The sequence below is a fragment of the Toxorhynchites rutilus genome, chromosome 3, assembly GCF_029784135.1.
Source record: "Toxorhynchites rutilus septentrionalis strain SRP chromosome 3, ASM2978413v1, whole genome shotgun sequence".
In the NCBI taxonomy this organism is placed as follows: Eukaryota; Metazoa; Arthropoda; class Insecta; order Diptera; family Culicidae; genus Toxorhynchites; species Toxorhynchites rutilus.
Window position 1 is genome coordinate 210352036 of NC_073746.1, and position 20037 is coordinate 210372072.

At 38.0% G+C, this 20037-nt stretch overlaps 2 protein-coding genes and 1 non-coding gene across 11 annotated transcripts in view; 1 reads left to right on the forward strand and 2 right to left on the reverse strand.

Annotated features, from left to right (window-relative positions):
- Nucleotides 1–20037, reverse strand: part of LOC129775413 (protein TANC2) — a 249928-nt gene that overhangs the window by 97306 nt on the left and 132585 nt on the right. Inside the window, exon 1 of one of the 9 annotated variants that reach the window (XM_055780151.1) lies at nucleotides 18839–19420. The exons of the other annotated variants lie outside the window; for them this stretch is intronic. Coding sequence (XP_055636126.1) covers nucleotides 18839–18851 — 13 coding nt within the window. The 5' untranslated portion in view covers nucleotides 18852–19420. Of the gene's footprint in view, nucleotides 1–18838; nucleotides 19421–20037 lie in introns of those variants that run through there. 9 annotated transcript variants of the gene reach the window in all.
- Nucleotides 2874–3013, forward strand: LOC129780675 (U4 spliceosomal RNA). The gene has a single exon (XR_008743998.1). It is a non-coding gene; the product is annotated as a U4 spliceosomal RNA (small nuclear RNA).
- Nucleotides 16881–20037, reverse strand: part of LOC129775416 (uncharacterized) — a 34560-nt gene continuing 31403 nt past the window's right edge. Inside the window, exons 2-3 of the mRNA XM_055780158.1 lie at nucleotides 18378–18423; nucleotides 16881–18317 (exon numbers count right to left, since the gene is read on the reverse strand). The gene's annotated coding sequence lies outside the window, so the exon portion shown is untranslated. The remainder of the gene's footprint in view (nucleotides 18318–18377; nucleotides 18424–20037) is intronic.

The window sequence follows — 20037 nt, forward strand, 5'->3', positions numbered from 1 at the left end:
TTTGCCTCAAGCTGTCTAAAAATAGAAAGCATTGATAGGGAATGTTTTTCAAGATGAAATTTATTTTTCTTATAGTTGTAAATTAAATAAAAATCCTCAAATCAAACTCAGTTCAAAGTTTCACTTTGCGAATCGATTTCTTACGTCAATCGTATTATTTTTTCCGCGCTTAACTTAAATACATTCCAATTAGACCAATTGACCACCGGGCGGCTGCGCTATCGGACCTGTGGTCCGATTTTCCGCACGTGGTTATTAGAGTTTTTGTTTTTATCATAATAATTTCCTTTTAACTATGTGTCTCCTAGGAGCACTTAGACTTTCACTTTCCGTGGTCGATACACTGGCATTTGAATGACATCGACTTTTACTCTTGCTGGGCGCTTTTCGTGATAGATGTTGTTTTATGATTTCACTCGCAACTTCGGTCGGAGCCGGAGGACCATGTGCCATCTCGTTTATCACACGAGAGTCTTGAGGTAATACGCGGCGAGACAGCATTAACGAGACAAGCAATGATCGCTATCATTGCACATTGCATTGAACCTATTAAGAGTTGAATATACTTATGAGAGTAACTTTCTGTCGAGAGAAATAATAAGCAACTATCATAGCGCGGTCTGAATCGGACAGTTAGCTAATACGTAGTTTCCCTTTCATCTGCTCCATATCAACGAGTTTGTGCATTTGAAAACGAGCTTCTATCAATATTCATATAGGTTAATTAATAAAAATGTTCCGCTGCTTCTCCAACGTTGAGTTGAGAAAATTACTAACTTAGTGATTTAATAATTCTTCAACAAGCTGATGAACGATATTTACGCTGGTTATTATTTTGTAGTTTATTTGTCTACTCACTAATACTAACACTCACTAATATTAACGATAAAAGTGAGTTGCTCTCCTTCGCTTACCAAAATAGATGAAAAACTAAGAAAAACCTGACAGTACATGCCAAGCCAGGACTAACATGATTACATAATCCATGCAATGAATAGAATGATCAATTTGTCGTATAAATTCAAATGTCGACTCACTTCAGAAACGGAATCTCATTTACGCTATTTTGAATTTGATATGTTTCCCATACTATCGTATCGGACACACCTCCCCGCATAACCTCGCATTTTCGACAAACAGGAATGTAGCAGGTTCGATTGTAATCTATTTCAATTAGATGCGCCTGTCCTCGTACCTCTGTCATTCTCTCACGATTGGGGTATAAATTTCAACGATACAATGCAATGAGTGCCAAGCGTGACACAGATGACGACGGTCTGAGTTTTGGTCAATAGAAGCAGTTCACAGTGTCGCCACAAGGGGTGGACGCCCAATTCAAGTGCAGGTATTCGGAAACCACAAAAGTGTTTTTTTCTTTCCAAAGTATATCAAAGTGCTTTGCTACTTGATCCGGTACTACAAAACTATGTTATTTTTTATGTTTGAGTGAAAAAAATGAAATCATGAGTTTGTGGGTAAGTAACCATCAATAACTTTGAGTAGGATTAAGATATAGACAAGTTCTGCATCGCAAAATGTTGGTATCGATAAGCTCTAAAAGTACGAATACAGTTTTGATGTAGAATTTGAAATACAAAAGTTAAAGCAGAAAAAACACGTTTTTTCATGGTTACCCTAATGCAACTTAGAAAAAAGCGTTAAATCGATTATTATAAAAGATAGAAAAAAGCTTTGTTCTACAAAGTTGTTTAAAATAACTGGGGCTACAACATTGTTGAACTATGTTTATCTCTATCTGTAAAGATAAGAAAGTTATATTTTTCATTTCATCGACAATTTTGGTCACCCTATTTGTGATAACATAAAAATGAGCGCTCTATCATATGTAACAACTTTGTCCAAGACAGTTTTTGTCTAAACAATGAATATCTCCCACAAAATTGTTTTTAGCGCCTCCTATCTTAGTTGCGTTAGGGTAACTATGAAAAAACGGGTTTTTTAACTCTATCTTTTATATTTAAAATTCTACATCAAAATGGTCTTCGTACAACTTTTAGAGCTTATCAATACCAACATTTTTCGATGCAGAACATGTCAATATCTTAATCCTGCTCAAAGTTATTGATGGGTTTTCATCCAAAAACTCATGATTTCAATTTTAATTTACTCAAACACAAAAAATAACATAGTTTTGAAAATCACATATTATATAGAGTGAAATCTGTTCTTTCAAATTCCGTCAATTAACATTTTTTATGTTTGCCCCAGAAAGAATGACAAACAAATGAAAAGAGCGTGTTTTTTTTGGAATAAATATCAATAACTTTGAGTAAAGTTAAGATAGTGACAAGTTCTGCATCGACAAATGTTTGTATTAGTAAGCTCTAAAAGTCTTTCGAAGACAGTTTGCATGTAAAATTTGAAATATAAAAGTTAGAGCAAAAAAAAAACAGTTTTTTTCATGGTGACCCTAACGGAGCATAGAAAAAAGGCGCGATATCGGTTATTTCTAGAGATAGAGAAATACTTTGTTCTACAAAGATGTCTCAAGTAATGGGAGCTACAACATTGTCGAACTATATTTACCTCTAACTATAAAGATAAGAAAGTTAGATTTTTTATTTCATCAACAATTTTGGTCGCCCTACTTTTGACAACATAAAAACGAGCGCTCTATCATGAGTAACAACTGTCTAAGACAATTTTTGTTTAGAGAATAACTGTCGAGCTCTAAATGCTAATTTCCACTTAAATGCATCTCCTGGACCATAGTGCAATGGAGACAGAATAAAACATCGCTTTTTCCAGTCTGATTGCATCAACTGTTTGTACCATTTGCTAAATTTCTATATTCGAACTTCTACTTCTGTTGGAAAAATAAACCTTTCTTATAACTGTTAATTATTTCAATAAGCTTTGCGCAGTGGCGATATCGTAACCAATGAGGTACATCCGAGGTGCGATTATTGCTAGTTGAAAAAAAATTATTTCATTCAATTTCAGTTAATCTTCAGAATAACAAGGGGTCAATGATTAGAAAGGCAGAATAGTTAAGGTTTACGTTGTTTACATTCGATTCAAGTTACTAGGTTATGTTCATTTGTATATTTACGGCAAATTGTATTTTTATTTTGCGTTTCGATATTTTTTGTAATAAAGTGACTGAAATTCATCATCAGTGTCAAGGCGTTAGCCTGACGGAGCCGGGAGTTCAATATTTTGACAATTTTACTTATCATCTATGTTAGTAATACGTAACCGATTACTCGCGGTTGGCTCGAGGTTAGTATTACAAGTGTTCTCATAATTGGGATGTTGTAGTCTCCAATGCTCTGTACATGTGCCCGACACGGGATACTTCCTATTGGGATGCAGCAACACTAATTGACTACATGTTGGATTCTAAGTTGTTAGAGGTTCAATAATAAAATAGCCATCCGGGAGTACTCAGGACCGCAATCGGAACAGGTCCTAGCCTATGACGACCTAGACACTAGATATGACCACCAATGGGTTAGTTTGTAAATCCCGAGTAATTAGAGGTGTCTCATAATAGGCATAGTACGGTTCTCAGTACTGCTTTTATCATGCACATTATCTTACCGGAACATGTTCCGGCCATATTCCGGGACCAGCTAACAGATTCTAGCCATTTATATTTTGGCAACATAAAGGATCATATTATCTTTATTTTGTTGAGCTTAAATTGGTTGAATGAAGGACGAGAAAACTGAAAAACAGGGTTTAAGGAAAACCGTTCGTTTTTGGCATATGTGCCAAAATCGAACCGTGCCAAAAACGAACGGGGTCTGTAGTAGAAATCGTCGATTGCGACCGTCATTTAACCCTTTGCGGTCGTATTAAATTTGGGCATGGGTGTCGTACCGGTCGGAATTATTTTTCCTTGAGAAAACAGTAATACATGCAGGATTATGAAAAATAAATACATTTTCATTTATTTTTTTTGTGATCTATATATATGTACTAACTTAACAATGTATTTAAATGTGGTGTTTTTATATTAAATTATATTTTATAATTCGTCTTCGTAGGAAATTTTTCGAAACAGCCTCCAATAATAAATCATATGAAGTATAATCAATGCATTATTTTATTTTTGTTATCCGTTGAATATGAGACACTTTTGCCATTGATGCAATAAAAGAGTAATTGATGCCAGCAATGTGTATCCAAAAAGATCAGCATTTTTCACTTTTAACAAACAAAGAAGATTGTTTTACATGAGATTATTCAGATGACATAAGACACTTATGCGAACAATTATTCTGCTCTTTAAAAACAACTACTTCAACATAATTTAAACCAGCAGTTACTCAAATAATGATTTCTGCGCATCCGAAATGATCAGAACTTTTTACTTTAGATTAACTTTAGATTTTGTCGCATATGCGATTATTAATGAGACATGGGACATTTATGCAACCAGTAGTTCTTATACTATTGAGAAAAAAAGTGTTGCAATGGCTAAATTCTGCAGTTATGATTTTTGTCCCACATTCCTATGCATTCGACGCATTATACATTGTTTTGTGTGAGTGACTACTTTGTTTGATACCGAGTACCGTTATCTATTACTCATAGGGGCACCGTATTGATTCGTGAACAGGTTCACTAGACATCAAGCTTCGTTTAGGAAAAGCATAAACTGATACTTGGTTGAGTGAAATATAAGATTTGCATGGTTTCTTGTTATGGTGGCTGAGAGCAGACAAACGACCAGAACGGTAAAAAAGGTATAGTGGCGGACAGCAGACAAGCGACCACAAAGAGTTAATAACTGTTTTGTTTGTGCTGTATAAACGCACGCTGTAAATATTGCACGAAAAGTTGTCTTAAACCACTTTAATAAGCGTACAATAGAAATGATTTTGATGGTGAAAAAATCACCTCAAAAGAAACTTGTGAAAATCGACTGTCCCAGGTTTTTGCTAATAGGGACGGGTTTCTATAATAGAGGCATAATAGAATTACCTTAAAAATACAACAACGAGAACAAAACGGTGCATATCGTGGCTAAATCGTAATTCAGCGTAGGTTGCAAGAATCTTGTGAATATTGTGGCTATTTGTCGCTGTTTATTTTCAATAATCAATTATTAAAAAAATAAGATTGATATTCTAACGAAAACCCGTGGAACTTGACATTATCTGGTTTTCTTACATATAAATAAACATCAAAAACAACATTTATAAAACCCTTTCTATAGAAATAATAATCTATCAATGACTCCCTCAAAAATGTTAAATTATTCAAATATTGCCACTACTTTTATGTTACGCCAGAAAATTACTGGATTTTTTCCACGGAGCCGCAAGATTAAATATCATATTGATGTAGGATTGCTGATTTGAATTGCGAACATGGTAGCTTGTGTAGAAATTGTGCTCCGTTCAATTTAATATTTTGTATGTGAAATTGTGTGCAAACGTGAAAAAAGTTGTGTCCAACGTTTAATTAAACCGATGATCCAGATAAGTATAAGTGCATGCTTTCATTTACTCTGGTTTTCATCATTTAAATTGAAAATAACACTACGGTCTGCTATCGCTTTGGTGGCGGCTGTAGCGATATAATTGTTTGGTTGTCCCTTTGTGTTCAATGTGTGTTTTGTTCTTAGCTATTGCTGGCGCTTGCACGGGATATTGTATGCAAGATGAGTGTGTGCAGAGTGTGTGAAAGTAAAATAATGATCAATGATGATCCAGTTGTTTGCGGGGGAATTTGCGGCGCTCGATATCATCGGCGCTGTACATCCCTCACAAAAGCAGCTGCAAAACTTATAGCTGAGAATGAAAATGTTCAGTTTAAGTGTACTGAATGTTTGTCGGATAAGAGTTATTGTTCGCGAGATGATATTCTGGACTTCGGAGAAGTGAAGAAAGAGATGGAAAAAATCTCTTCTCTCTCACTTTCTTTAAGCGAGATCCAGAAAAACATCGATGATCAAATAAAGATTGCAATGGAAAGAGAGATGGAGAAACTGATCAGATCTTTCGATGAACGGCTAGTTCAAAAGATGGGAAGTATTGATATCAGTATTTCTCAACATTTGAAAGAATTGAAAAGTTCATTTGTTGAAAATAGTAACGATGATAAAAAATTAGCTGGGATGAACAGGAAACGTACTCTGAGTAATAGAACAGCTGGTTCGGAACCGGACTGCCCTAGTAGGAAAAAACAAATTATAATGAATAAGCGCGAGGAACCGATACAAATAGAAATTAATGACAATGGTAATGACGAAAAGGTTGAAAACAATGCACGCTCGTATGCAAGTGTATTAAAGAGTTCAAAATCCGTAAAAAAACGTAAGGTTTGCCCTGTTATCGTGATTAAACCTGTCGAGTCGCAAAATAATGACGAAACCAGAAAATTTTTAAAAGAAAAATTAAATCCAAGAATCCATAAAATTAGCAATTTTAGGAACGGGAAAGACGGCTCGATTATTGTTGAGTGTGCGGCAGGGGATAACATTGAAAACTTGAAAAATAACATAGAAAGTAATCTGGGAGAGAAGTTTAGCGCTGTTGTTCCCAAACCATTAAAACCAAGATTGAAGATATTAGGAATGAGTGATCGATATTCCTCAGACGTTTTCGTAGATCTTTTAAAAAGTCAAAATGATGACATCAAGATTGGAGATGTTAAAGTTGTTGCAGAATATGAAAATCCACGTTTAAAGTACAACAAATATAATACGATTATTGAAGTAGATCATGACACTTATGGATGTCTGATGAGTACTCGTAAAGTAAGCATCGGATGGGATAAGTGTTCAGTTGCTGAGGCCTTTATTGTTCTACGTTGTTTCAAATGTGGAGAATTCGGGCACAAGAGCAAAGTTTGTAGTAATGAAGATAAATGCTCAAGATGTAATGAACAACATATAACATCTGGATGCTCGTCAACTGAGTTTAAGTGCGTAAATTGTTTAAAAGTGAATCAAGAGCAAAAATTTAAATTGGACATAAACCACCCAGCTTATAGTACACAGTGTCCAGTGTATCGGAGGCTGTTAGAAAAGAAAAAAAGCAACATTTTTTCTAGTAAATAGCAACCCAAGGAAAGAAGATGTGATAGGAAGTTTGAAATGTTGTACTTCAATATAGCTGGGCTTTCTACAAATTATGTGGCAATGCGCCAACTTGTAGAAAATTTCCGTCCACGATTAGTCTTTCTTTCTGAAACTCATATTGTTGATGAGAATTCATTTGATCAATATGGCATCCCGGGTTACAAAGTTGCTTTTTGCCTTTCACATTCCAGACACACTGGAGGAGTTGCTATTTACGCAAAAGAATCGATTAAATTCAACATTCGGTTAAACGAATCTGTTGAAAATAATTGGTTCTTGGCAATTTCAGTTGAAAGAGGTATGCAGATGGGAAATTTTGGAATTTTGTATCATTCCCCCAGTTCTAGTGATCAGCGATTTTTAGAAATTTTAGAAAACTGGTGGGAGAGTTTCATTGACTCCAGTAAATTGAATGTAATTGCTGGTGACTTCAATATTGACTGGCTCAACGTGCAGAATTCGAAGCAATTGAAGCAACTATCTGATTTTTACAACTTGAAACAGACTGTAACAGAAGTTACAAGAATTTCGAAAAACAGTAGATCTTTGATAGACCACGTTTTCTCTAATTTTAATACAGTTCATTCTTTGATAGAGGCCAAATTGAAAATAACAGATCATGAGACAATTTTTATTTATATTGAGAACGAACAGAGTGAACGTGAAGAAAATAGAGTTAAAATCAAGTGCTGGAACAAGTATTCAAAGGAAGCACTGTCTCATCTTGTTGCTAGAAACCTGGATTTTACTGCAATAACGGACAATCTGGATTTGAAAGCAGCTGTTCTCACTAATATCTTGAAAGTGTGTACCAATAGCCTAGTTTTTGAGAAACAAATCAATTTGAAAAATTCGAACAGCTGGTACACTTTATCACTCTTGCGTCTCAAACGTAAACGAGATAAAATGTACTCAAAATTTTGTAGAAGTAATATAGAAAACGATTGGAAAAGGTACACCTGCGCGCGGAATATATATTCACAAGCCTTGAAAAAGACAAGATGTGAATATATACAGAGGAAAATCGATCAACATCAGAATAACAGCAAGGAGTTATGGAAAATACTAAAAAGTTTACTTAACACTAAAAATAGTTTATCGCGGTCCATAACTTTTGAAGGTTCAGAAGAACATTCGGAACAAATCATTGCGGAAAAATTCAACAGTTATTTCGTGAATAGTGTTCAATTGATCAATCAAAGTATTGAATTGGTCAGTGAGCCATACGAAATAATACAGCCGATAAGCAGCAATTGCAGATTAGAATGTTTTCTACCCATCACATTTGCAGAGTTGAGAGATATTTGTTTTTCTTTGCATAAATCGGCTGGTATCGACAATGTCAACGCAAAAGTGATACAAGATTGCTTTCATGTTATTGGACACGAATTGCTAGGCCTGATAAATGAATCATTGCAAACTGGGCACGTGCCTGAAGTTTGGAAGGAATCTCTTGTGGTTCCCATCCCCAAAGTTAATGGGACGGATAAAGCCGAAGAGTTCCGCCCCATTAACATGTTGCACACATTAGAAAAAATTTTAGAACTTGTTGTGAAAGGCCAGCTGATGAAATTTATTGACAATAACAGTTTGCTGATACCGGAACAGTTGGGATATCGAGAGGGACACTCTTGTGAGACCGCACTAAATCTGGTGTTGGCAAAATGGAAAGAGAATATCGAGGCTAAAGAAACTATTTTTGCGGTGTTCTTGGATTTGAAACGCGCTTTTGAAACAATTTCTAGGGCCTTATTGTTGCAAACATTGAAGCGCTTTGGAATTGTAGGGACATCATACAAATGGTTTGAAAGCTACTTGTGTGATAGAACTCAAAAGACTCGTTTCAACGATTTTATTTCTACTCCCATCGATAACACACTTGGTGTACCACAGGGAAGTGTGTTAGGGCCCATTTTATTCATTTTATATATTAATGATATGCGGCGGGTTTTACGTTTTTGTGATATCAACTTGTTCGCGGATGACACTGTTCTGTTCATCGCAGCTAAGGAGTTGAATGTAATCGCGGAGCACTTGAACGAAGATCTTCATTCTCTCGCTCGGTGGTTGAAATTCAAACAATTAAAGTTGAATGTTAATAAAACAAAATACATGCTCATTTCTTCAGCAAACTCCAGATATAACGGTAATTTTGAAATCGATGGTGAGACTATTGAACGGGTTAAAGAAATAAAATATCTGGGAGTAGTTATTGATGACAGACTAACTTTTAAGTCTCACATTGATAATGTCATCAAAAAGGTTGCTAAAAAGTACGGCGTCATTTGTCGTTTGAAGAATGAGTTAAACGCAATTAGTAAAGTCAAACTATATAAATCACTCGTCTCACCACACATAGATTTCTGCTCATCCATCCTGTTTCTTGCAAATAATACACAACTATTGCGATTGCAGCGGTTACAAAATAAAATCATGCGATTAATTTTAAGATGTCATAGGTACACTTCCTCTGTCATAATGTTGGACGCGCTACAGTGGTTATCTGTGAAGCAAAGGATTTATTACTTGACAATGGTGTTCATCTTTAAAATTTTCAATGATATGCTGCCTCGATACTTGTGTGATCGAATTGAACGAGGAAGTGATTTGCATAGATATAATACAAGAAACGCGATTGATGCAAGAACACCTAACTTTTTATTTAGCAGGTCCCAAAATTCACTATTGTATAAAGGATTAAAATTCTTCAATTCGATGCCCAGAAATATCAAACGAGCGGCAACAATAGCTGAGTTCAAAGAATTGTGTCTGTCACATGTGAAATCTGTGTTATGAACTTGTAAAAATGTTTCAATGTTTCTATGTTTGCATAAGCTATCATGTTCGTATTGATGATGATGGATTTTTGTTACATTATTGTTGTTGTAAGTTAGATTTGAAAAAAAAAAAATAAATGAGTAGTCTACAAAAGCTTGAGCCACTCGCGCGTTTCGGTAGACATAGATAACTTGATTTTGAACACTGGCGAAAATCGTTATACAATGAAATGTTCTAGGGTCTTCAGTGGAAACCGGATTCGAACCAGGGATAGCCCAGACGGAATACTTGTAAACTATCGTATTAGCAGATGGTTATATCGAGTTTTTTTCTGTACCGCGGCAGATCTCAGTGTAAGTATCTAGTGGAAACTTGAGGATATCGGGTTCGATTCCCGATCAGTCAAGGATCTTCCCGGGTTGGAAATTTGCTCGACATGCCTTGGGATTATATCTTTACTTTTCGGTTTCCGTCTTTTGTTTAATGTTCTTATGATATCAATTTATGTCTGCAACAGAACCAGTTCGTTTTATTTTGCATACTGGTTCCAGATGTGCTTTGTTAAACTTTAAAAATTATCTTAATGATAAATCGTCCTGCTCAAACCATTGTAGGGGTATGAGGTGGGACCATCATCATCATCAAAATGTTATTTATTCATTCATATTCATTCATAGTTCGCAACGTAAGACCACCTTTTTTCACGTTACATTGAGAAGTTCATAGTTGGAAGGGTCACTTTTTGAATGACACTAACGTTCCCTGAGGAATTTTTGCCGTCTCAACGTAGCTATTACTTGGATCATTTTTAATGAGAGTTGAGATTTCTCATGCGTCTTGAATGTATTCTGAGTGGCAAGCTCAAGAATACGCGTGACCACAGTGTATGTCGGAAGAAATTTCCCTGGATCCCCGGCATGATAATGTGTGACGCTAACTAAGGCAACGATACACTTTAGCGGCCCAGTTTCTCAAATGAAGAACTATCGATCACGATGTGAATGAATTGTTTTTGGTGGAATGCTAGCGCACCAAAAATAATGGTGGCAAAAGCAGCAAATTCAGCACGGCGTGATAAAAAAATGAAACGGGTCGTCAGTCACAGTCTCGATCGACCATAAACTTGTGTTAGATGGGTATAGTTTCAGAATAATTTATATTTATATTATGACCACTGGTATTATTCTAACCGTTCCGTGAATGTCGTACCGAAAAGTTGTTCTTATGTATTTGCTCGCATTGCTTTTTTGCGTATTAATCGGGTAGATTCTTCCGGAAAAAAAATTTCTACGCATGGAGCGACTATTCCATTTGTTTACGTTCTACAGAAAGCATGGAAGCGAAAGCTAATTTAGAAACCGGCAAAAACTCAAACGGTGCGGAAGACTCACTCCAAACGGTTCAACATTTACAAAAGTGTGAGTCTTCCGCACCGTGTGAAGTTTCAAGGTGTTTGAAAGTATCGATATGTAACACAGAATGGAATCTACAAAATAATTGTCAAGACGATCAACGAAATCTACTTATACAGCGCAAAAGCTATATAGCTACCATCAGAAAAGGTCCCCTTACTATGCTAAATCCCTCATTAAGCCATCATCCAACAACATTCGGGGGGAAGTATTGAGAAATAAGTTAATGTCTTTTTAAAAGGCCGACTTTTTATGATGGCCTCCCTAAAAAAGAAAATTAATGTCTTTGAGCTATGTTTACGAATGATCAACATGTAAATTAGATGTATTTACCCACCGACAATGGGTCGTGCCGGCAGCCGGAATGTTTTGTTGATACTGTTGAGAAATCGTCGCCACCCGCTCAACCGATCAATTACAGAACACTCCCCTTGATGGTTCACATTCTACTCATGGCTGATTATTTAATTCCTTTCCAAAGAGTTTATTGGATTCAGACGACATTTGTTAGTGACCGGTTAAGCTAATGCTGTTCTGTGCTAGAAATGTGTGTTTGAGGCTTTATTTGAATAGTTGGAATTTAGTTCAATTACGAATCAAATGCTAATGAATCGTGGACAACTTGTCTCCCAGTGCCTATTGATACAGACTGAAGGCAAGGGGCTTATTTTTAATCATATGCAGCTACTGTCATTCTGGGCAGGTGACACAGCCATCACGTCAGCGTTTAAAACAAGACCTGTGTGAGCCGTATAGGCATTTCCATCTAAATTAACCATGGGTTTTGTTGGACAGCCGAGAGGGATCTATACCACTGTACGTCAACGAATGTTTTACGCTGTTGTTGTTGTTGTTTTACGTAGAGATAAGCAAGGCGTTGTTCGAAGTAAACCGGTTCGCGACAGCTAAACACACGCTTGGTGGGACATTCCGTCTTAACTGCACTGCCGGGTCATTTATCAAAACATGAAAGCGCGGCCACATCAAATTTGAATTGAAATTGAAATTTCAGATGAGGTCGAAAGTTTTTGGTTTATGGGTGTTTAAACGGTTTTTCTTTGTGGTATGGGGTCAAATATGGTTATGAGATAAAAATATTCGTGGTTCGTCGCAATGACTTTATCGAATGAACATGTAAAGGTTGCTTCTTTCTGCAAGTCAAAATTAGTGTGGGAGTTTCAACTAATTATGGTGGATTTCAATTGTTGAATCGATTTTGAGTGACTCACAATTGCTAATATAACCAGTAAAGTGGGACAACTAAAATTTTGGATTTTTTTCGAAGCCCTCAACAATAAACGAGCTCGTACGACAAAAAACACAATCTTTTCTGAATACCCATTCGATCCTATTTTTACCTCAAAACCTCAACTCGACAAATCTGCCGCAGTGTCGCCCAATTGAAGATTTCTTCGGAATTTTTAGCTTTTTCTTTGATTGGTTGGGTGGGAACAAGAGATGCATTCGCAAAGTTGACATGTAGACCGTACAACGCTCGAGTTCTGACATCAAACGGAAGCTTCGCCGAACATTCGATTACGGACCGTTTACAAAATTTCTCTATGTTTTCCAACAATGGACAATGTACTTTGAATTTCAATAAATCAGATCTTCTGATAGTATGTTATCTCTTATCTAAAATTGCAATGCTGCGTCTAACTATGTTATTGGATGTAAAATGGCATCACTACAATTCGTTGGCCTGTAATATCACAGGGGGAACCGGGAAGTAATATAGCAAACGAAAAGAAAAATAATACATTCAAAACGAATCGGCATACGGAAAGCAATGAAGATTGCCAGTGTCAAACTAGGTAACCGTAACAAGTAAATCTTTCGGGGAGTATCAGATGCTAAGTCAGATCTTTACACCGAAAACTAGCGGCAGCACATCTCAAGAAGGATTGCTGTCTTCTTCTTTTTCTTCTTCAGTGGCACTAACGTTCCTAGAAGAACTTCACCATCTCAACGTAGTGTTGCTTCTGTCATTTTTATCGCAACTCTCTACTTGCACCAATGAAATGTGTGCCATGGTCGTCTGCTGTACACCTCACCAGGCTATAAACCTTCGAATGGCTGACATGCATGCCTCTGTTGACAACTACAGATCGTTCCCAAGTGCACGACACGAATAGTCAAATAGGTAACCAGCATTCCATGTTTTTCACCTCGCATATTCCAAATCACTTGGGACAAGGACCACAGTAGCCCACGCCGATAAAGGTGAAGGTGGAAATTACCTTGATTTCTGGAAGTGGGGCTATCCTAGGAACCGTTGAGGTGGATCGGTAGACGGGATACAACCAGCGCTGCTTCACAACACATCAGATGAATGTCCGTAGGATGGAAAATTTGTTTGTTGTCTCCGTGAGCATATCGCCGATGCAACCATACAACAATCAGACCCATGAAATAGTAATTCTAAGGCAGAATTTCTGCATTGCATGTGGCCTGCAAAGTCTTAGTGGTAGGGGGCTGGGTGATAGCTGCGGCAGCTGTTTTGGGAACTGACCAGTAAACTGGTATTGTCCATTTCCCTGAGGATTCAAGGTATTGCATTTTCATAGTATGATGCTGGTAGACCCTCCAAGTACTCGTACTTCTCTGCAAACTTCGGAATCGCAGGTATTGCGATAGAATGTCAAGGTTTTCCATTTTACGCACGTCGTTCAAAACATGCTTTTTATGATGTTTTCATCTGAGATCTGCAATCGGATCAAACGCGAGTTCGTTTTATACCATTCGTCCACACTATGCAAAGCTATTCAACCTTCCCCGTAACACCTAGCTCTTTCGCAAGTTCTTGCTCGATCAATGTGAATCATGATCCTTCATTAAGGGATGCCTACGTGCCTACTGTCGAATCTTTTCCATAAATGGTGACTTGGAGGACCCAAAAAAGAATTGGACGTGGCTGTAGCCGAGGGAGGTTAATTATGCATGTCGTAGACGATGGAGGTTCAATCCTTGGAATCAACAACGTTTCTGGTCACAATTCTTTCGGCATACAGTGGCTTTATGAGCCTATTTGCCATGAGGAATCAAACAGCCCCTGCACACATTTATTTGCTGCGCCAGTTTCAACCGTTTCTCGGTGTTTTCACTCAGGAGTCTGTGAGGATCTTTACACTTTTAACCAACCAACACACTAGAAAATATGGTTTTTCGGCATCTTTCGACGTCCCTCAGCTATTTCCCTTTTTGCTCCTTATGTTGATCGTGCTTTGTATACCCAAACTAGCGTTGGCAGAAAAAATATCATCTTTGGCAGAAATAATGTCATATCGTGTGCTGAAGGGTCAAATGCGCAAATAATGAGCTGTTTTAAAAGCTTGAAAAAAGTTCGTATATATGGGAGCAGACATCTCTTTCTTTTTTCTTACTTCATTTCATTTGGGATTGTGACAAAAAAAAGTCCATATGACGTCGATGGAAAGTAAAGCTGTTCCATACGACCACGCTATCCATATAGCTACTAATGCTGTTGTATGAAAGCGTGATAATATTACACCTCATCATAAAATGAAGTTGGAAAATGTTTTCTAAGAGAAAAAAGAAAAGCATTAACGAGAATAGATATTTTTCCTAATCTGAGCCGTGTATTTGCAAACTATGTTTCGCCTGTTTCGCTCGCTCATTTTGGCTCATGTTGGCTCTAGCATACAAATTATATAAATATACACCTATTTGGGAGTGAAGCATTTTCTGTTATTTTTCGGCTCATTTAATGTAATAAATCGGGATGCCATAACATGTGCTAGAAATTAAATTTGGATGTAGCTACTAGTGCTGTTGCACAGATACGTGAGAATATTACACCACTTTATAGAATGAAGTTGGATCTTGAAAATATGCATGGAAAGTGTTTTCTAAGAGTAAAAAAGGAAGCATAAACGCGAATCTGTATTCTTTTCGGTCGGGAGCAGTGGGTAGATTGTGGTAAAGTATGCGGAAAGAGTTAATCCGTGCTTTTTTTCCCCCAAAATATATATTTTTTGTTAAGGCTCATAAGCGTTAGCCTGACAGGGCCGGGAGTACAATATTTTGACAATATTTCTTATTAGCTATGTTAGTAATTTGTTACTAGCCGGCAGAATCTTCAGCTCGTTTAGAGTTGTCAGATGCGTGCTTTCTTATATTGCTATCGCATATATATTATACAAATGTTGTACTTGTATGGGAGGGTAGCACATTTTTTGTCATTTTTAAGCTAATTAATGTTATAAATCAGGATGGCAAAACGTGTGCTAAAATCAATTTTGGGTGTAGCTTCATCGGTAGAATGTGCGTTCAGGAAACCATTTTCCTTTCCTTTCTGCTTGTCGTGTCTTCCTATGTAATCCCCAAATGCTTCCATTTCCATCATAAACAATTGACGTTGATACAGTTTCCAACCCACATTTATGTTGACTTGCGATTTTTCCATTAGCTTCTTGAGTAGAGTAGTGTTCGATTGGAGGTGAACGCATAGGTTCTGCGCGACGTGTCCAAAGTTGACTAGGTTTTTCAGCTGATCCACTTTGGGAGCAGGGGTAGAATGAATTTTGTTGAGAAGACATCGAACTATCAGTTGCAGTCGACCGTTTACAATGTGGCGCTTACATTGGTGAAATTTCATAGCTTTTTGCCCAGTGTTTATCGAGATGGCATAAAGGGTGTGTCACATCAAATTGCATCACGGAAAAAACGCTGTAGAAATTCGCCCAGTAGACCGATCCTTTTGAAAATTTTAGACAGTAAAATAAAAACTATTGAACAACTTTTGGCATTTTCTTTTTATTCATACTTCGAGCCCAAGCCCGTATGCTCGCACCTTCCTCTTTACCCCGTCCATATGGTTCTGTACAACGTCAGGTTGTAGTTTTTTTTGAACAGAAATCCATTTTCTCTTGAAGTCCGCCTCCGATTTGACAACTTTTGGGTTCTTCCGGAGGCCCTGCTTCATAATCGCCCAATATTTCTCTATTGAGCGAAGCTCCGGCGCGTTGGACGGGTTCATTTCCTTTGGCACGAAAGTGACCCCGTTGGCTTCGTACCACTCCAACACGTCCTTTGAATAGTGGCACGAAGCGAGATCCGGCCAGAAGATGGTCGGGCCCTCGTGCTGCTTCAATAGTGGTAGTAAGCGCTTCTGTAGGCACTCCTTAAGGTAAACCTGCCCGTTTACCGTGCCGGTCATCACGAAGGGGGCGCTCCGCTTTCCGCAAGAGCAGATCGCTTGCCACACCATGTTCTCTTTGGCAAACTTGGATAGTTTCTGCTTGCGAATCTCCTCCGGAACGCTGAATTTGTCCTCTGCGGAGAAGAACAACAGGCCCGGCAGCTGACGAAAGTCGTAGTCGTCCATTACCAGGCAATGCGGCTTCGTCAGCATTTCGGTGTACAGCTTCCGGGCTCGCGTCTTCCCCACCATGTTTTGCCTTTCGTCGCGGTTAGGAGCCTTCTGAACCTTGTATGTACGCAGGCCCTCCCGCTGCTTGGTCCGCTGGACGAATGAACTTGACAAATTCAGCTTATTGGCGACATCCCGGATCGAACTTCTCGGATCACGTCTAAACTGCTTAACTACGCGCTTGTGATCTTTTTTACTGACGGAGCATCCATTTTTGCCGTTCTTCACCTTCCGGTCGATGGTTAGGTTCTCGAAGTATCGTTTTAGTACTCTGCTGACCGTGGATTGGACGATTCCCAGCATCTTACCGATGTCCCGATGTGACAACTCCGGATTCTCGAAATGAGTGCACAGGATTAAATCACGACGCTCTTTTTCGTTCGACGACATTTTTCCAAATTTACGAAAAATTGACAGTGAAGCATGGCCAACGTGATCTATACACTCTTATCTGATTATAAGCGAAAGCTGAAGATATAAGTCCTAAAAATTAAATTTCTACAGCGTTTTTTCCGTGATGCAATTTGATGTGACACACCCTTTAGGAGCAAGCGTGGATTCGTCAAAAAATGTTGCGAGTCGTCTTGGGAAATACGAAAGCGTCCGACAGATGGATCAGGAAACACCAGGGAATCCAATTTATGATATAGCTAGTGCTTATTCAAATAAAGTTAAGAGGCGAATGAACTGCAAAGTTTAAAGCCTCTTAAAAACAAAGAAGAAGAAGAATAAAGTTTTCAATTTTCTCCAAAAACTAGATTCGAAATTTGGTTCTCTGGTGCATAACCTCATGGAATGGGTCTTCTGACAGCTCTGCAAATCAAGTACAGGCACTATGAATGTTTTGAACCCTGAGATGTTGGCACCACTCGAGCACATTGGGAAAGATAGGCGGTAGCAGGGAACTGGATTTTCACTGCGAGTGTGCAGGATCGATTTGTGACTCGCCAGAATTTAAACAAATGAACTTATTCTGACAGCAAATGCCCTGCGATTCTATACACGCTTAACGCAATTCCGATCAGTTTTGGAAAACTTCAACTCATAAAATAAATACATGGCAATATTTTTCATTTGTTCGGATTTTGCAGATTCAACCTCTATAACCAAACTGATCTCGATAAAAAGAGTTCCAACCCCGGAAGAAGGTAAGGAAAATTCGCTTTTAGTCTGTTTCTGAACTGTTTCCGATGGACTTATAATGCTCACTTCACTCATAAATGTAGTACATATATAATTGTCTTTCATGAAGAAAATGATTCACCAAACTGCTTGAACCAAACGTCTCATGATGGATGCAGCCCTGCGAGTTTCACATCTAATTATAACAACCTTCGACGGTTGTACAATTTTGGTTAAATTGTTCGCGTTTTTTCTTCTTCTGTATAATACGCGATAAATGCCAAAGTACAAACAGTTTCAGTTTAAGTCGTATCGTACAAGCCTTGCAGGATCTTTTTTTTTTGCTGACGAAGAGGCATCTTGCATGCCGAACCTCCATCACCGACACCAATTAGCGAAGCGTTTTTCACTCATTCACGATGCGCTTTGATCTCTTGCATTACTCGTTCGTTGCTGGATTCTTTATGACTTTCTTTTCTGCTGTATTAAAGTTTCCAGCGTGATTTAAGTGAGAGTTTCCAATTTTAACCCGTAACTCGTAAAAGAGGTTATGTGACTGAATGAGAAGGAGAAGCTTTTAGGCGTTTATGTTGCTATTTGAGATTCATCCACTTACGGCTCGGCGGGAATTATCAAATTGGGTAGTCAGCAGAAACGCATACCTGAAACGAACAAAAAAAAACAAAGAGATAGGGTTAGTATTTCGTTATCATCAATGTTCAGAAATGTAACTTGGAAACAACTATTCGCGAACCTTGCGTATGCTTCTAGTCTCGAAAACTGATACACCCTTCAAGGGTAGGAGAACACAAAGAAATTTACAGCTAGAAGGACACAACAGGGTAAATAAAACGGTAAGAATTTATATCGCTTTAGATTAGAGATAAAGTCTCCCATTTTCCACACTGCGTTTAGTTACGGCTTCGAGCGGCATTTCGACGCAACCTGAGCAGTCACAAGTTGGTTATGCTCAACCCAGAATCCAGAGTTGAAGTTTCAAAGAGGCTGCTGGTTTGTGTAGCTAGTAATCTCATAAAAAAATAAAGATAAAACAACGGTCCCGTTTCGGATGCATACCTGAGAAGCGCATGTTCTGGCTGTATGATGTAACAATTTCCTATGAAAAATGTTGCTCGTTTGTAAATATTATATATTTGCTCTTGGCAGCGTTAAAAAAGCTCCAGACGCTGATGGTGCCATTTTGATAGGGTCGCTGACACAATCATACTTATTTTATTGCCACAATTTCACGGTTTATTGTGGAAGCACGGCGCGTCTTAAACGGCAACAATCATCGAGCTGGATGAGAGGCGAGAAGGTGCTTCGCTTTGATAATGGTTTTATAAGTTGGCATTAGTTGCATCCTGATTCAAGATTTGGCCCAAAAATATATATATTCCACTCACAACAATTTTTCACGAACGTGACTATCCTCTTCAAGAGGATGATAAACGACAGTGGCGCAAACAATTACGTTATTAACGGATGAGTCTTCACTCGATTATCGACAGGAAACATTTTCGCCACGCTCCATTTGCCATAAGGCAACTGATTTACATATTGGTTGCTGCTATCGCTCTCATGTTAGCAGTAGCAGCTTCGAACGCAGTTAGTTTGCATTTTTGCAATCTTCCGTAGAATATATACAGAGTGCTGCTTTCTGTTGTTGTTGTTGACTCAAGGGCACTACTGAACAGCTCCAAGCAAAGTGACAGTTCAATAAAGGGGAGCCTGCGCTCTTACGTTATCGCTAATGATCGTTTGTTCGGGTAGAAAACTTTCCTGTTCGCAGCGGATCATTTCTTGTACTTTATCGCAACTTATAACCGACGCGATTTTATTACAATAAAGAGGAGACAGAATAAATGTGTATATGAACGTAAAACTGGTAGTTTATGGACCTGCTGATAGGCAGTGTGAGGTGTAGAAATAACGGTATTGTGAGGTGCTAATCTTTAGAGTTTATTTCCAACCTGTTTGTTGAAGCTTAAGCTTCTACTTTCTTGCTCTCTATGATGTGCTAAAAATTTAGAAATGGTAGATTTAATGGCGCTAGACACGTCCTTTCAGCTCCTTGAAATGCAGGCCACGGAAAAACGCTCTAGTAATTAACCGGCGGTCTTATTTAAAAACATCACGTATCTTCGAAATCGATCGTATATCTCAAGACGAGACGACGGAGCTATATTTAATAATTACACATCAGTAATTGATCTCGCCCAATCAATCTCCGTCAACAATGAATACCAATCTGGGGGCAGAAATTATTTCATTGG